At 47.1% G+C, this 18,843-nt stretch overlaps 1 protein-coding gene across 1 annotated transcript in view; it reads right to left on the bottom strand.

The window, feature by feature from the left end:
* LOC135971207 (uncharacterized) overlaps positions 1-16,730 on the bottom strand; it is a 45,028-nt gene extending 28,298 nt beyond the window's left edge. The window contains exons 1-4 of the mRNA XM_073995119.1: positions 16,654-16,730; positions 16,209-16,372; positions 15,800-15,882; positions 15,428-15,716 (exon numbers count right to left, since the gene is read on the bottom strand). Of these exons, the coding sequence (XP_073851220.1) occupies positions 15,428-15,716; positions 15,800-15,882; positions 16,209-16,372; positions 16,654-16,730 (613 nt within the window). The remainder of the gene's footprint in view (positions 1-15,427; positions 15,717-15,799; positions 15,883-16,208; positions 16,373-16,653) is intronic.
* Positions 16,731-18,843: the final 2,113 nt, after the last annotated feature.

The following is an 18,843-nucleotide window of genomic DNA, read 5'->3' as shown; positions in this document are numbered from 1 at the left end:
ACGATCTGAAAAATAACATTAATTCACAATGTAGAGTGATGATTCAGCCACAGAAAATAAAACTGACATAATCCACTACAAGTCACACTATGTCTGTCTTTAAGACTGGTTTATGATGCAGAAAAGAGGCAGTTTGAGATCTAAAATACTTAAACTGGCAAACACCTTGTTTCCCTGAATTCTCACAACCGTGGCACCAGCTAGAGTAAGACAGAGTGGTTTTCAGAGCTTCCAGAACAGCAGAACAGATCAATCATAAATATGCAAAAGTGATCTGAAAACAGAATTAATTAATATTCCACGTTTTGGCTTAAACTAGTCATGTGATTTCCAATAAGTGGGAAACATTCACACCGATTTTTATAAGAAAGTTCAATGTGAACACATAGTACAGAACATTGCCTTTGTTTTGGAATTTATTTATTTAATATGATAATTTCATTTGTATTTAGTTATTCTTGATGTTGAATGCTCATCTTTATTAATGATGAGCTACCCATTTTCTGACTGAGGAAACAGAAAGTTGTCACTGCCTAACAGCAATACTCAAAACAGCCTGTATGAAAGGAAAAGGTATATCTGTGTGCACACAGATGCATACACATGCATACACGTACCTATACATGTACACACGCGTGTACATATGTGCATACACATACACACATACACATGTGTGCATGAGCACACATGCATGCACACATATACACATACATGCATACACACGCATATGCACATACACGTACACTCATATACACACGTACACATGCACACACATACATGCATATACACGTGCACATGGACACGTGGACACGCACATACACACGCATACACACATGCACACACATGCATGCGTACATGCATACGTAAGTATCATCTCAGGTACGTGGATTCAAAATTCTGATGCAAACAAGAATAATTACAAAACAAGGTAGGGTGTCAACAAGTGAGAATTGAGATGAAAGTTCTGATATGTTCCAGAGACGATACGGGAGGTCGTCACATCACATAAATATCTTACCCATTTTAAACGTGACAATTCCTGCCAACATCGGCCTGGATTAAGATGATTTCATTGACATAAGGAACAGAAAATATAGTATTTATTCTAATGAGATTCTGTAATCATTACATTATTTTCACAATTATAAGTAATCACTAAATAACTTCCTCCCAAGGGTCTAAAAATAAAAATAAGATAACAAAAGAAAGTCACAGTCCTGAGAGCTTTATCATGCAAATCACAACTGTGAAAATCAAGCATGTTTTTGAGACTATGCCCTCCTCAAATATCCTTCCTGGAATTTTGTACCAGTAATGGCTGGTAATTAATTGTTATACCAGCTGGAAAGTATATCATTGGGGGTACGTGAAGTAAACATGTAAAGAGAAATGAACACACACACCTGAACCCAGGCCTCATTTCACAACTGTTTCCTACTTTCGATTTGCTTAGTTTACCTCATGAGGTACCTCGAGGAGAGAAAGCAGAGCTGGGATCTGCCCCGAGGCTGCTTCGGGAAGAGCTGGGTGGGCACCAAGACCCTCAGACCGAGGGCTGAGCTGCGTGGCTATGACCCCATCACTGCAGCTCCCCAAGCGTGTGTCCCTGTGTGTCACGCAAACCCCTGCCACACAGGTGACACACGCCACACGCCTGACACAGGCTCAGCACACAGGGAGCGATCAGTAAGTGGTGACTAGAGAGAAGTGACGGCCTTCAGCGTGGATGGAGAAAACAGGCCACAGACTCACAGAGGAAACGCCACAGATCCACAGACGGAGAAAACACCACAGACGCACGGACGGAGGAAACACCACAGACGCATGGAGGGAAGAAAAGTGCCACAGACGCACGGAGGGAGGAAAAGTGCCACAGACGCAGGGACGAAAGAAACGCCACTGACGCACGGATGGAAGAAACGCCACAGACGCATGGACGGAGAAAACGTGCCACAGAGGCACACACGGAGAAAACAGTCCACAGATGCACGAACAGAGGAAACGCCACAGACGCACGGACGGAGGAAACAGGGCAGAGACGCCTATACACCAGTGTGGAACGTCGGACAGGAACGTCCCGGCCATGCACTGTCCACTCCCCCTAGAGACTTCCCACCCCAGAGCACTCAGGATGACTGTGGAGCGCCTGCCACGCACCCCAGAGGCGAAGCTGGGGAGCCAGAGATGAGCAGGTTCACGTCCATCAAATGCAGCTGCAATCCCTGTAATAACTGGAGGTCACTATTAAACAGAAGGGCACTTCACTTGGAATAAAAGCACTCTGCATAAAAGAACTAAAGATTGGCTGGAGACAGCTTAGAAACCGTCACCATTATTCTTGTTAGTGACAGCGAAGCTTCAAGAGTGGTCACTTTTCCTGTAGAAATCCCACAGAGGTGATTCCTGGAACTCATTTAGAATATTTCTTTCCCAGAAACCACACAACCAAGAACTTAATAGTGCCGTCTCTTGACCAGAAAGATTCAGATTTCTGATGAAACTAAACCCTGTCCAGCCTCCTGATTCTAGAAGATGCTGTACAGAAAAGCTAACTCAAAGGGGTCTCATTTCTTTTGTCATCCACGACACATAAAAAATTTTTTTAAATATACAAAAAATGTAGGAATTGTACAGTGAATACCCATGTGTCTACCCCCTGGATCACAGACTAGATTTAAATGTAAAGTTCTAAAGGTTCCCAGCTAAGGAAATGTGCAGTGTAAGCCTCTACCTGGTTAGAACCAAGGGGAATGGAATGAGCTTTCCCCAGCCTTGCTGCTCAGCTGGGAGGGGCTGCCACAGCTCAGCCACCCCACCCCAGAGCACCCAGGATGGCTGTGGAGTTCCTGCCACCCACCCCAGAGGTGAGGCTGGATCCCCATTCGCGGTGTTAAGAATGAGCCAGCCTTTAGAGGCCATGTGGTCTATACTTGAATAGAAAATGTTCCAGGAAACTAAAGATTCCAATGCGTGCACTGAATTCCTAACCATTTGAAACCCAGGCTCCTCATCTATACACGAAGAACAACGCTCTCTCCTGGGAAAGCATTTCAGAAGGACGAAAAAGGATCCACATGAGAGCAGCTGAAAACTACAAGGCATCATGCAATTATAAGCCTTTTTCTATATCTTTGTTTCAAGGAATGTCAGCATTCTAAATATTGCAGTTCATCCCACATCACCTTTCAGGAGCAAATCATAACGATCAAAAGTATCAGCAGAATCACTACCAGCTCAGTCGCCATGTGCTTCTTCTTCCTGCATGACAATTCCTGCAGAACGATGGGACCATCCAAGAATGGCTCCCTGCCATCATGTGCCCATTCTCCTTCCCCAGGGGGCTATTCCTGTACTCACGGGGCATGGGAAACCTGTATAACGCCACCAGAAAGTCCTTGTTTGACTTACACACTTCCCAGAAGGGCTGATTTTATCCAGAATCCTAACTGTGTCAAACACTAAACCTAAGAAATCATCAAGAAACCAAGGAAATGTAAGGCCATGTCCTGCCCCGGGTGCATGGCTACTAGGGGAGAAATAGAAAATGAGACATGAAAGGAAACTTTTAAGATATTCAGACCATCACTGGATGATTCCAGGAACCCATTACAGATCATTGCTGTTCCTAATAACAGGAAAGAAATTCTAAAATCCCAACAGGCATGGTGAGTCCCTCACTTGCATGAAGTCAAAATAATAATCCATCACTCTCTTCAAAAGGACAAAAGAAAAACTCTACTTCCTCTTCATATTAATTTGTGTACAAGCGACTTAAGTGAGAAAATCTTAATGTCTGGACTGTGATATCAATAGCAAAATAATCCCAAGATTCCCAATTAAAAGATAGAGACGGCCTGAATGAATTTAAAACAAGAAAAACCGACTATATGCTGCCTACAAAAAACACAGTTCAGCTGCAAAGACACACATAGACTAAATGTGAAGGGATGGAAAAACACATTCCACATTAATGGAAATCAAAAGTAAGCAAGAGTAGCCATATTTATTTCAGATCAATCACAATTTAAGTCAAAAACTGTAAAAAGGAGAAAAAAAGGTAATTATATATATAATAAAGAGATCAAAATAGCAAAAGGATATAACAATTACGAGTATATGTGCACCCAACAACAAAGCACTCAGATATATAAAGCAAATATTAGTAGATCTAAATGGAGAGAGAGGTCGGGCGCGGTGCCTCACGCCCATAATCCCAGCATTTTGGGAGGGATGTGGAGGCAGGTGGATCACCTGAGGTCAGGAGTTTAAGACCAGCCTGGCCAATATGGTGAAACCCTGTCTCTACTAATACAAAAAATTAGCCCAGCATGGTGGCACATGCCTGTAATCCCAGCTACTTGGGAGGCTGAGGCAGGAGAATCACTTGAACTCAGGAGGTGGAGGTTGCAATGAGTTGAGATTGCACCTCTGCCCTCCAGCCTAGGCAACAAGAGCAAAACTCTGTCTCAAATAAATTTATATATACATATATATGTATAGAGAGAGACAGGGAGACACCAACACAACAATAGTAGGAGCTTCAAAATCCCACTGTCAGTACTGGAGGTCATCTAGACAAAAAATAACAACAAAACATCAAATTTAAAGTCCAGTGTAGACCAAATGGACCTAACAGACATTTACAGAACATTTCATCCAACAGATACAAAATGCACATTCTTCTCAGCACATGGAATATTCTCTAGAATCCACCACATGTTAGGCTACAAAAGAATTCTCAATACATTTTTTCTAAAATTGAAATAACATCTAGGATATTCTCAGACTCTAACAGAATAAAGCTATAAATCAACAACAAGGAACAGACACTTCTCAAAAGAAGACATTTATGCAGCCAATAGAGACATGAAAAAATGCTCATAATATAGAATGAGACCACCACTTCTCCTGTTGTCTTTCCCAGCTTTTCCCCGTCTCCCCTTTTCCCTAGTTTATAAGACAGGAGAAGGGGGAGAAAACAAAAAGTTAGAAAGAAACAGAAGGAAGATAAATAGCTAGAGGACCTTGGCACCACCACCTGGCCCTGGTGGTTAAAATAATAATAATAATATTAACCCCTGACCAAAACTACTAGTGTTATCTGTAAATTCCAGACATTGTTTGAGAAAGCAGTGTAAAACGTTTTGTTCTGTTAGCTGATACATGTAGCCTCCCATCATGTTTTGTCTGAGGCTAGTCCTGCTACAATAATCACTCGCCATCAGAGAAATGCAAATCAAAACCACAATGAGATACCATCTCACACCAGTTAGAATGGTGATCATTAAAAAGTCAGGAAACAACAGGTGCTGGAGAGGATGTGGAGAAATAGGAACACTTTTACACTGTTGGTGGGACGGTAAACTAGTTCAACCATTGTGGAAGACAGTGTGGTCATTCCTCAAGGATCTAGTACTAGAAATACCATTTGACCCAGCCATCCCAATACTGGGTATATACCCAAAGGATTATAAATCATGCTGCTATAAAGACACATGCACACGTATGTTTATTGCGGCACTATTCACAACAGCAAAGACTTGGAACTAACCCAAATGTCCATCAATGACAGACTGGATTAAGAAAATGTGGCACATATACACCATGGTATACTATGCAGCCATAAAAAAGGATGAGTTCATGTCCTTTGTAGGGACATGGATGCAGCTGGAAACCATCATTCTCAGCAAACTATCGCAAGGACAGAAAACTAAACACCGCATGTTCTCACTCATAGGTGGGAAATGAACAGTGAGATCACTTGGACACAGGAAAGGAAACATCACACACTGGGGCCTGTTGTGGGGAGGGGGGAGGAGGGAGGGGGGAGGGATAACATTAGGAGATATACCTAATGTAAATGATGAGTTAATGCGTGCAGCATACCAACTTGGCACGCGAATACATATGTAATAAACCCGCACATTGTGAACATGTACCCTAGAACACAAAGTTTAATTTTAAAAAAAATCAACAACGAGGAGAACTTTCAAAACTGTATGAATACATAGAAATTAAACAATATGCCCTTGAATAGCCAATGGGTCAATGAAGAAATGAAGAAGGAAATTTAAAAATTTCTTGAAATAAATGAAAACAGAAACACAACATATCAAAGTTTATGGTATACAGCAAAAGCAGTATTAAGAGGAAAGTTTATAACAATAAACTCCTACATTTAAAAAACAGATTTAAAATAAACAACCTAACAACGAACTGCAATGAGCTAGAAGAGCAAGAACAAATCAAATCCAAAAGTGGTAGAAGAAAAGACATAACAAAGATCAAAGAGGAACTAAATAAACTTGAAACTAACAAATATAAAAATGAAGAAAAAAATGTTGGTTTTTTGAAAAGATAAATAAAATAGACAAACCATTAGCTACACTAAGCAAACAAAAAGAAATCCGAAAGAAATAAAATTAGAAACAGAAAAGGAGAATGACAGTTGATACCACAGAAATACAAGGGATCATTACAGACTATTTTGAACAACTATATGTCAACAGATTGGAAAACCTAGAAGAAATGGATAAATTCCCGGACACGTACAACCTACCAAGATGGAACCAAGAAGAAACGGAAATCCTAAAACAGACCAATAATGAGTAACATGTATGACTAAGTAATAATAAAAAGTCTCCCAACAAAGAAAAGCCCAGAACTAGGTGACTTCGCAGCTGAATTCTACACATTTTTGTTTCAATTCTTCTCAAACTATTCCAAAAGTATTGAAGAGGAGGGAATCCTGCCAAGTTCATTCTTCAAGACCAGCATTACCCTGATACCAAAATAAGACAAGGACACAATAAAAAGAGAAAACTATAGGTCAATATCCCTGATGAACACAGATGCAAAAATCCTCAACAAAATACTAACAAACTGAATCCAACAGCAAATCAAAAAGATTATACACCATGATCAAGTGGGATTTATCCCAGGATGCAAGGATTGCTGAACAAACACAAATCAATAATCATGCTACATCACATCAACAGAATTAAGGACAAAAACCATAATATCATTTCGATAGATACAGAAAAAGCATTTGATAAAATTCAACGCTGCTTCATGATAGAAAGTCTCAACAAAAGAGGCACTGAAGGAAAAATACCTCAACACAATAAAGGCCATATGTGACAAACCCACAGCTAACATAATGGGGAATGGGGAAACACTAAGAGCTTTTTCTCTGAGATCTGTAACAAGACAAGGACGCCCACTTGTGCCACGCCTATTCAACACAGCACTGAACGTCCTAGTCAAGAGCAGTCAGGCAAGAGAAAGAAATCAAGGGCACCCAAAGTAGAAAGGAGGCACTCTAATTGTCTGTTTTCAGACAATGTGCTCTTATATATTAAAAAAAAAAAAAAAAAAAGACTCCAGCAAAAATCTCTTTGAACTGATAAACAAATTCAGTAAAGTTACAGAATACAAAATCAACATATAAAAATCAGTAGCATTTCTATAGACCAACAATGAGCCAGTGAAAAAAGAAATCAAGAAAGCAATCCCATTTAACTACAAAAATATAAAATAAAAATAAAAATACCTCAGAAGAAATCTAACCAAGAAGGTTAAAGATCTCTATGAGGAAAACGATATTCTACCCTCGGAAGGTAGAACAGTGGCTTCTAGAGACAGGAAAGGGCGGCGGGAAGGCAGAAAGGGAGAGGTTATCTAATGGATACAAAATTACATCTAGATAGTAAAAATAAGGGTTAGTGTGCTATAGCCTTGTAGGGTGACTATAGTTTACAATTTATTGTATATTTTCAAGCAGCTAGAAGAGAGGATTTTAAATATTCCCAGCATTAAGAAATGACAAATGTTTGAGATGATGGACATGCTAATTACCCTGAGTTGCTAATTACACACGAAAAACATGTATTGAAATATCATACTGTATCCCATGGATATGTACTATAATGTGTCCATTAAAAATAATAATTGTTAAAAACCCAAGGGTCATTTCTCATGTGTCCTATGTCAGTGTTGTGGTCCATTGGTGGAGACCCAGCCATTTGCAAGTAAGACTATAGTCACTTGAGCTGAAAGCAAATGAATCGTCACAAAAATTACCACTGGCACCGAGTCTTCTTTCCAGAATTTCCTGCCCACAGCACTGCCACAGTCACTGTGGGCAGGAAAGACACACTAGCACCCAAGTTTCAACCCCAGTACAGTTGATGCTTTTATTTCTCTGGTTTGGAATAGGTGTGTGTGCATAATTTACGTTTACTCCAACTGTCCCCTTGCTTAAATAGCTTCTTAAGGATAACTTCCTCTTACTAAATCCCAACAGCTTCTGAGCATCCGTTATATTCTCCAAAGTAAATAAAAAGAGAAAACGTGTTGAAAGCCTGATAATGTTCACTTAAGAATCCAGCATGATGTACAGCTTGAAATGGCTACTCCACCTTGTTCCTTTACATGACTTTTAAAGTAGCCCCAGTTATTATACATAATTGAGGTCATAATTTCTGCAATACCATTAGGTCCACGAACGGTAGGGCCAGAGGACTTCAAAGTCTGTCTCCGATTTTTTTTTTTTAAAAAGGGAAAGCTCATGAGAGTAGGTAATGAAAATAAATATTCACACAACTCGGAACAGGGGATGGTGAAACATAAAACTCCAGCCTGGCACAGGTGTCCAGCCAGTGAGGGTGGGGACACAGACTCATAGGGTCCCCACAATCCCTCAAAAATGCCACAGACAGGTGGGTGGCCTGAGACAGAGCCAGGCTCCGAATTCCGGGAGCTGTCTGGCTCATGTGCACCTCATGTGGTCCACACTGCACGAGGATGCCCAACGTCACCAGTCCCGGTGCAGAACACAAGAATGCCCCATGGCATGAGCCCCCGCTGCACAGCATAGCCCGAAGGTGCCAGCTCAGACTCCTACACACGCCGGTCACCAAGGCACTGCCCTCCAGGAAGGAGGACCCCAGAGGTCGTGGCAGGGTGAGGTTCTGCTCTTCATCATCCGCGAGCAGAGGGGAAAGTCCCAGCAGACATTTGGGGAGCCTCTACACGTGGTTCTGGGACTCTGAGTGGAGGTTCAAAGATGTCCCCAGGTACGCCAGACTCAAACCTAAAAAAGACCCATTCTTCCAGATATGCCCAGACTGGAACCTATATAGGCCATCCTTCCTAGCTTTTCTCTGGAAAAGCAGGCTTAAAAGAGTATCGACTAAAAGGGGCCACCAGGAAGACAGAAGTCCTATCTTTAAAAAAAGATTTTTTTTTTTTTTTTTTTTTTTTTTTAAAAAAGAGGCACTGAGGCTCTGACCCATCTGAGCACAGAGTACATGCTCGGCAGCCTCTGTCAGAGCAGAGCAAGTACACACATGCTCTCCATGCCCTGTGCTCCCAGCACCCGTGCTCCCCGCACCCATGCTTCACACGCCCGTGCTCCCCGCACCCGTCCTCTCCACGCCCATGCTCCCTACACCTATCTGTGCTCCCCATGCCTATGCTCCCTGCAGCCGTGCTCCCCGCACTGTGCTCCCTTCGCCCATGTCTGCTCCTCGAGCTCTCTTCCACTGGTTTCCTCTGTACATCCCTCTTGATAGTCACTGTCACTGTCACCTCGAATCACCTGGCTAAATGGAGGTAAAGAAAAAGTCTAGAGTAGCACATTGGAGGACAGAGTGGAAGTGGCTATTTACCAAGCAGGGCTATGAGATGAGCGCATCTGATCCCCATTAATCCTGACGGTCAGTTGATTAGCCCTGTTCAACAGCTGGGGACACTGAGGTGTGGAAGGACGGGCTTGCTTACCCCAGACGATGCTGACAGTGTGGGCCCAGCCCAGTCCCACAGCCACCAGGAGGAGGCTCCTCACTGGGCAGGCGCGGATGTGCAGCCCAGAGAACGCTTGGGACCCTGGCACAGACTCCTCAGGAAGGAAACAGAGAAAGGCCCACAGAGACTCAAGCAGCACAGAAGAAGGTCACCCACAAGTTAAAAATAGATGTTTGTGCTTTACCGTCCCAGAGTGCTAAAAATCCAACCCACTCACACGCACAGCCTGACGTGAGCCTGGCCTCCTGCAGCACTGGGCTAAGCGAGAGACGTACCTGCCTCTCTCCCGACAATAGCAAACTTGGCAGCTATTCTTCAATGTACTTGACACGCTTCTGTGAGGATTAAGCGACACTCTGTCGACACTGGCTAAGGTTAATCCTGACACAGCCAACCATCTAGATCTGCAGTGAACAAACAACTTACTTTGGATGATTCTGCCACTAACAAAGACCCTGAATCTCCCACCAAAGCTTAGTGACACGACTTACCTTTCTGTTTTCATTTCAGGTACACTGGCCCACATGATCTAATTTACCTGCTGATAATGCCTTGGAAAGACCACCAGGGGGCCCCACACCATTTTCAGCTTTAGAGGGATGTGAATTTCCCTTTGATGAGAAAGGTGATGGGGAAATAAAACAAGGATCCAAAACAGATGCCTGTGTGTTTCCTGGGAGTGATAAAGTCAGGAACTGCCTCTGTGTGTCAGGCGAGGGAATAACAGAGACAATGGCACCAACTCCTGAGACAGAAGACCTGATGCATGGTGCAGCCACCGCCTGTGGCCAAGGAAATTCCAGGGAATGTAGACCCCAGTTGTATGGTACAGCCACCATGTGCGACCACAGAAATTCCAGGAATGCAGACCCTCAGTCACATGGTACAGCCACTATCTGCAGCCACAGAAATTCCAGAGAACGCAGACCCTCAGACACATGGTACAGCCACTAGCTATGGCCATGGAAATTCCAAGGAATGCAGACCCTCAGTCACATGGTACAGCCACCATATATGGCCACGGAAATTCCGAGGAATGCATACCCCAGTCGCATGGTGCAGCCACAGCCTGCAGCCACAGAAATTCTGGAGAACGCAGACCCCAGTCGCATGGTACAGCCACTACCTATGGCCATGGAAATTCCAGAGAACAGAGACCCTCATTCCCATGGTACAGCCACCACCTATGGCCACGGAAATTCAGGGGAACGCAGACCCTCAGTTACATGGTACAGCTACCACCTGTGGTCACAGAAATCCTGGGGAACACAGACTCCAGTCGCATGGTGCAGCTACCACCTGTGGTCACAGAAATCCTGGGGAACACAGACTCCAGTCGCATGGTGCAGCCACCACCTGCAGTCACGGAAATTCCAGGGAATGCAGACCCCAGTCACATGGTACAGCCACCATCTATGGCCACGGAAATTCCAGGGAACATAGACACCAGTCGCATGGTGCGGCCACCACCTGTGGCCATGGAAATTCTGGGGAATGCAGGCCCCAGTCTCTAAAGTATGAACTTCACTGCAGTGAATGTGGAAGAGTTTCTCTCTGTGCAGAGCTCAGTATCCAGAAGGGGAGATGGCCCCAGGAATGCCTTCCTCCTCTTCAGAGCTCAGGGCCTAGGGCTGACACCCTTGGGAGGGGTCCTTGTTCAGCAATTGTGCCTGTGGAGGGTCCCCCAACACTCACCGTGCACCTCCTAGGAGCGGAGGCTACAAAAGGGAGCCAGAGACCAAGCTCTGCTCAGACAACAGTGAGCTGATGGCCTTCCACTCTAAGTTCAACAGGGACCCAGGGACCAAGCTCTGCTCAGACAACAGTGAGTTGATGGCCTTCCACTCTAAGTTCAACAGGGACCCAGGGACCAAGCTCTGCTCAGACAATAGTGAGCAGATGGCCTTCCACTCTAAGTTCAACAGGGACCCAGGGACAAAGTTCTGCTGAGACAACAGTGAACTGATGGCCTTCCACTCTAAGTTCCAACTGCATGGAATGTGTATTCCATGAATGCTTGTTAAATGAATGATTCATATAAGGTCATCTGTGCTGACCTTTGCTGGTCTGCTGAATGTGAGCTTCAGAGCATAGGCCTCATTCCTGGAGCAGCCAGCTCTTCCCAGAGCGACGGCCGCTGCAGGGCAAAGCCCAGAGCTTGTCCTGCAGCAACACACTCAGGACCCTGCGCTGGGCACGCTGGGGGCCTCTCCAGCAGAAGATCCCCAGCCCGGACCGTGCAATACCAGTGAACCCCAGGGGAGTCCCAAGTGCTCAAAATCATGTAAATGTCCATTGTGATTTAACATATCAATTTTAGAAGAAAGGGCATATTGCCACCTCTCTCCTCAAACTAGGGACTATAAATCGATCCATCACCCTAACTGAGACTCTGCCTTAAATTCTGCTAAAACTACCATCCAAACACTCAAATTTACATTAGCGTTAAGGGAAAAAAAAAACTAAACCAAACACCTGTAAGAAACGGTCAAGTAACCTGTGATACATCAACCCAAAGATTAAACATGAAAACAATGAAGTAGCAAGATATTAAAAGAATATAAACTCTATGTACATCATGGTCCGAGGTTCTAAAATTACACAGAAACAAAGACTGGAATGGAAGGGGGATACGTTTACAGACACATTTTTTATTTTTTAATTTTTAATATTGCTTCTCTAATGTATGATTTGACTAACCAGATAATTCAGCAAAAAATAAAAAAATAAATTGTGCCTATAGATAAATATGTAAAGAATCCTTTTCTTTGATGCCAATGGAATTAGTTTGGGTCTGACCCACAGTCTTCAATCTTTTAATTAAGACACAAAAATCATCTTTCAAGCTGTTAGGAAAAAAAGAAGAAAAAGATTGAAAACCAGGAGCCCAGAAAAAAAGGACTCGCTATGTATCACAGCGTCTCTCCACGCCTCTCCACCAAGGACAGTGCTCCCTCTTTCCCCATTTTCATACCTACTGCACAAAACACTTAGTAAAGAACTATCTCAATTCATGAGTCACACAGCACAAAGGGCCAGTGTCTCTGCCAAACATACCCTGCAGCCCCAAAACGAAGAGGCAACTGGTTCCTTCCTTCCTCAGTGAAGGAAGAATGAGAGGCTGCTGGTTGTCATTTTAAATCTCACACCTCAATGTCTTAGCACTTTCCTGCTTTGTTGGTTTCCAGGGCTTATTAAAATTAACCACCCCCCCCCCCCCCGCGGATATTGAAGAAAGAAAGCAGGAAGGTTGTGCAGGCTTCCAAGAGGCAGAGCCCTGCTTCCGCAGCCACCTCTGTCTTTCTACCCACAGCAGCCGGGTTTACCAATTAGTCTCCCTTAAAGAGCAGTTTATGCTCATCGCGAACAAATGGATGCAATTGCTTCTTTTGAGATGCAGCAAGTTTTGGGCCCTCAGCAAAAAGAAAAAGAAAGAAAGAAAGAAAGAAAGAAAGAAAGAAAGAAAGAAAAGAGAGAGAAAGAAAGAAAGAAAGAAAAAAGAAAAAAAGAAAGAAAGAAAGAAAGAAAGAAAGAAAGAAAGAAAGAAAGAAAGAAAGAAAGAAAGAAAGAAAGAAAGAAAGAAAGAAAGAAAGAAAGAAAAAACAGGGCACTGGCACAACAGTCATAACCTCTGCGTGGCACACACACAGAAGGAAAGTTAAAGCCCTGGAGGCGGAGGCGTTCGGAAAGGGAAGGTGGAAGTAGGAAGGACGCCCACGGGATAGAGTGGTCAGAAACAGACCACCTCACCAAAGGGCGCCTTAGACGTTCCAGAGGACAAAATGCTCCTCTTTCCAGGGTAAACACCCATTTGCCAAACTCAGCCAGTGACGGTAAGCAGGAGTTTGCTTTTTTTTTAAGGCGTCTGAGTAACGATGACAAGAGCAAGAAATGAGCTTAATAATGGGACTGACAGGGCCCTGGGCTGGTGACTCTGCTGATGTGCACAGCATCAAAACCCAGGTTCCTCAATGCGCTCCCTCTGCAGTTCAGGACAGCACTACAACTCACCCCATCAATCACTGCTTAAAAAATCAGTTCTAAAAAAAGACGACCCATTTGAAAGCAGCCGGAGGAGGAAGACAGAGAGTGTCTCACAGAATCCAACCGCTTGTAGCCTCGGAACCATAACAAGAATATGAAACTAGCGGGTCCAGTGTGAGGCAGAACAGAGACGCCGTCACGGCTCTCAGGAGGCTGAGCAGGAAGCGCATGGCTCAGGCCCTGCAACGCCCTAAGGGCGCCTGGAGCAGCCCACAGGCCTGTGTCCTTCGTGTGGGTTCACCTTCCTAGTTTCCTGGGTAAATTCAATGTACAGCATTTATTCGCCAAGAAAAGAACATTCAAATCAAACTACTGTCATAACTCTGAAGGGCTCTTAACACTCCAGTCCACACGTTCAAAAGCCCACAAATATCAGTGCTGCCACTGTGCAGGTAACAATGTTTTGGATGCATCATGCACGTAACCAGTAACGACGTTTTCATGTTTTCCGTAGCCATCTCATTCAGGATACTAAAATGATCTGTGACGACTTGATACTTAGTTATCTGTGATTTTCAGATAGATTTAACAAGGCTACCTGGCCAAGAAGGCCTCACCCTCCTGAACCTGGGCACCGGTGCCCCTACGTGCACCTGGGGCCTGGGGAGCGCAGTCTCCACCACCTCTCGCTCTTCAATGTTAAATGTCCTCCCGGAGCGCCTGCGTCGTGGGCCCAGGCTCGGCCCCTCCTGGAGAGCCCTTTCCACATTACAGGACAGGGGAAGCCCAGAGCCCGCGCTGCAGCGCCACTGACGTCCCGGAGTCCCCGATTCCTGCTCCTTCCCGTCCGCGGAGGCTGGCGGGGAGGGCCTGGGACCCATTTTAGTTTTCGGTTTTGTCACGAGCCGGAAGGCGACAGCACATGCGAGCGCAGGAAACCCTTTTTTAAAATCTTCCAACGGAAACGCGAGGGGCTGCCTGACTGCCTCGGAGACGCTAGGCGGGAACCCAGAGCACCCCTGCCGTTTCCCGCATTGCAGCAGCCGGGACCCCGCCCACGCCGCGGGGGGCCCGAGGCGACAGGAGGCCCGCCGGGATCCGGCCCTTTCTTCCTCGACAAGCTGGGAGGTGGCGTGGGGCGGAGTTGGGGGGCGGGGGCAACTTAAGAAGTGATCGCGCTGTACCCAGGATTCGGAGGGGAAGCCCGGCCCCATCCTACAGCTCAGAGGCAGAACGACCCCGGAAGGTGCTCCAGGCGACCCCCTCTACCAGGCTCAATTTAAAACATAAACCGGAGAGGGTGGAAAGCTCACTATTTTCCGAATGGAGGTTCCTATCGCCATGTTCCTTCCTCCTCCGCCCCACCCGGCATGGACCCCGGGGCTGCCTTGCCGGCTCCCGCCGCCCCGCAGGTACCCCTGCCGCTCCCGGGCACGGGCTTCTCCCCAGTTCTTCCCATCGCTTCCCCGCTCTTCTCCCCAGTTCTTCCCATCGCTTCCCCACCTTTCCCCGGGTCCTCCCATCGCTTCCCCCTCTTCTGCCCGGTTCCCCCATCCCCTTCGCCCTGTTCTCCCCTTCTCCCTCTTCTCCCCTTCTCCGTCCGTCCCTCCCTCGCCGCCCGGAGGGGGGCGCGCACCTTGAGCATGTCCCCCGCTGGTCAGCACGCCGATGGCCTTGCCGGCCCCGGAGAGCTGCTCCAGGAACTTCCGCAAGGAGCCCTTGGGGGCCCGGGAGTCTTCCGCGTCCAAGACGAGGAGGCCGAGGGCAGCCGCTAGTCCGGGTGCGCAGCAGGCAATGGAGACCCTGCCCGCGTGCGCCCGACTCGGAAACGCTGCCCCGCCCGCGCCCCCGCCCGGCCCTAGCGTCAAAGGGCCTTGACGGGCGGGGCCCAAGCGCACAGGAGGGGCTGCGGGGGTGGGGCGCGGCTAGGGGCAGGGGCAGGGGCAGGGAAAGGGGCAGAGAAAGGGGCAGGGGCTGGCCGGGGCCGGGTGTGAGCAGGAGGACCTACGCGGGGGTCGTCGTAGGTGGCTGCCGCGCTAGCGGTGGGTGAGGTCGCGGAGGCGGGGGTAACACCACAAGTGGGCGGAGTCCCTGGGGGTGGGGCCGCGTTGCCGGTGTGCTACCCTTGCGGGTGGGTTGGAGGACTCTGGTTGGGGCCTTTAGAGATGCCCGGAGCGCCACAGGTGGGGGCAGGGGCAGCGACCGGGGGAGGGGAGACCGCAAGGGGGCGGGGTCACATCGTTCGCTGGGCGGGCCAAGGCAGGGCGGAATAGAACGCCGGGAGCATCTCCCGGGGCGGGGAGGGGGGGGGCAAGGGAGACCGTGAGTGGGCGCGAACGCCGGGGCCGGTGGAAACTCCGCACTTGCGGGGAGCGCCGATGGCGGGGTGGGGTGGAATTGGGGCGCGGAGACCCCACCTGGACGCGGAGGCTCGCGGCAGGCCCGGTAGATCCGGCTGTTGTCAGCGCCGAGCCCGGCCGCGCGCACAGCTTCTTGGTGGCGGCAGGATTCCTCCTGGGGCTGCGCTAGGAGCCTCTGCGCGCGGCTTCCTCGATCCCCGCCCCCACGTTTTCTCTGCAGCCTGAGGTCGGGAAGGACGCACGGAGAGTGGATCCTCCAGGTGGTGGGAAAAGCTGAGCGCGGCGAGCTTAGCTATGACGAAGCAGCGATTTCCCGGGTCCACGGGGTCTGTGGCGCTCCCGGGCCCCCAGCTCGTCCCGTGGGGAGAAGAATCCTTGGGGTGGGGAAGAGTATCGGGGCGCTACACTCAGAGACGCATGGGCGCGCGAAAGTCAGAGTGGGATAGGAGGAGGCGCAACGGGACTGACCTGGCGGGGAGGCGGGACGACACTTCCTCCCTACGGACAGGCGCGCTGCTGTACGCTGTGCCGACCTCGGCTGACTTCACCGGCCAACTCCACGTGCTGAAATACGCACATTCAAAGCGCTGTGCCAGTTGCCCATCCACAGCTTAACAGCCTGGTGCCAGTTACCTGCGATGGGACAGGGAGCAGCCCCTACAAAAGCACGGGCTTATGGGATCCCGGTTCCTTCAGTGCTCACCCCACGAAGAAGGGCTCCCAAACGGCCCCACTCGAGGGCTTTCCGGAGGATGGTCCTGCGCAGTGGGTGTTTGTTGAACAGATAGGAAACAACAAAAGAGACTAAGAAGAGGTTTGTTCTATGAACCCGGGAAAGTGAAGCAATCGCAAAGGAGAGTCTCACCAAAGGGCAATCCTGGGGAAAAGATGGAGAGGCATGGATTTTTCTTGGATGTGTGCCTCATCCTGGGGCTCATCCCGCTGAGCATCAAATATTCATTGCAAAAGAGGAAAAAAAATATATGCTGCAGACAATGCTGGATGGTCTAATCTCTCCCTTGGCCAGAATTAACGGCGAAATTCCTAACCCCTCGTGGTCCTCAGAATCACCTGTCCTATGCACACCCCCATTAAACCACTGAAGTCCAGTTTCTGGGAGCTCAGCCAGGAAATGTGTAGTTTTAAACAAACCACCTAGGTTATCCTGATGAATGCAAAGTCAGAGAGCGCTGCTCTCATGCAGTGAACCTGAGCATTATTCTATTAATTAAAAGGGAGAGGCGAATCCTGGCTGTCTTAAGGTGGCAGTTGAGTGGCCTTTGCCTTCTGGCGGGCAGAAGAGCAGACCGAGGCTCTAAGCACCTGCACCCACAGTTGGGCTCAGGATCTGTGCTGGAGAATAGAAGGGCTAATTTAATTATTCATGCCTTTTTAGAGCACGTTACATGTGGAGAAGGTGGGCCACACTGAATTTTATTTTAGCCAAATACCCGTTATCTCCTTATACAATTGATATTTTTATATTGAACATTAGGGGATTGGTCATTTGTCATCAAATTGTCTGTAATACAGAAAATGATAGATACAACCTAACAGTTCAAACATGATGAGTTAAATAAATGATGGTAAAAATATGCGCTGCAATAATATTTAGTTGCTGTTACCGCTACAAAGATATGTGTCTACTGACATGGAAATATGTTCAGGACATACAAATAAGTGAAAAGGCAGGCCTAGACGCAGTGCGAGCCTGTGTGTGAGTGCGTGCGTGCGTGTGTGTGTGTGTGTGTGTGTGTGTGTGAGTCTGCATACATCTGTAAATGTTTCTGAGCATTTTATTTCCTTTCTTTTGCTTAGTATAGGCAATGCCATTTTTCTCTGCGATGAACAGGTATTGTTTAGGGAATAGAAATAGCTAATGAAAAACAATAAAATTTAGAGTGTCAAGACCCCCAAGGTTACGGATTATGTTCAAAAGTTTGTCTGTGTATAAGGGCTGGGGTCAGGGTGGTCACTGACGGTCCTCACACATCTGTTCTTATGAGTTTGGCCCCTTGCTCAGTCAGTCAGGGAATTAACATATATTAATATATACCTGTAGCAAAGATGGAAAAGAATAGCTATGGCTTTTTTTTTTTTTTTTTGAAAGTCATGTATTTCAATGTTGCTACAACTAGAGGTTTTTTTTTTTTTTTTTTTTAACTTTGGCCTTAGCAATGAATCTTCTAATTCAAGAGGAAGATATTACATGCCGTGCTGACCGTACAGCTTCCACCCAGTAGGACCTGAGGTGTGTGCTTGTTCTTTATTGTCCCTTGACAGATTACTCCAAAGGCCCACACCAGCACACACTTATACCCCAGGAATGATTACTCCTTGGGCCAGGAGTTCAGGCAGGCTTCACTGGGCCCTCTGCCCCAGGGGCTCTCCAGGGCTGCAGCAGGTGTCTGCCTAGGGCTGCTGTGTCTTCTGAAGGCTCAGGCTCATCAGGGGAGGAGCTGCTTCCATGCTCACTTCTGTGTTGCTGGCAGGATTCTGTTGCTTGCAGGCTGTTGGACTGAAGGCCCCAGTCTCTCTGTGGCATCAGCTTCAGGTTGCCCTCTGCCCTGGGCGGGTGACTGGCTTTGCCAGAACTAGCACCTACCAAGAGCCAGGGGGAGAGTTCCAGTGGACAGAACCTCAGCTCCTCCCAATCCAATCTCAGGAGAGACCACCATCTCTTTTGCCTGGT

The sequence above is a fragment of the Macaca fascicularis genome, chromosome 6 (assembly GCF_037993035.2).
Source record: "Macaca fascicularis isolate 582-1 chromosome 6, T2T-MFA8v1.1".
NCBI classification, from domain to species: Eukaryota; Metazoa; Chordata; class Mammalia; order Primates; family Cercopithecidae; genus Macaca; species Macaca fascicularis.
The sequence above is the reverse complement of the archived record's forward strand: the minus strand, read 5'-3'. Positions and strand labels throughout refer to the sequence as shown.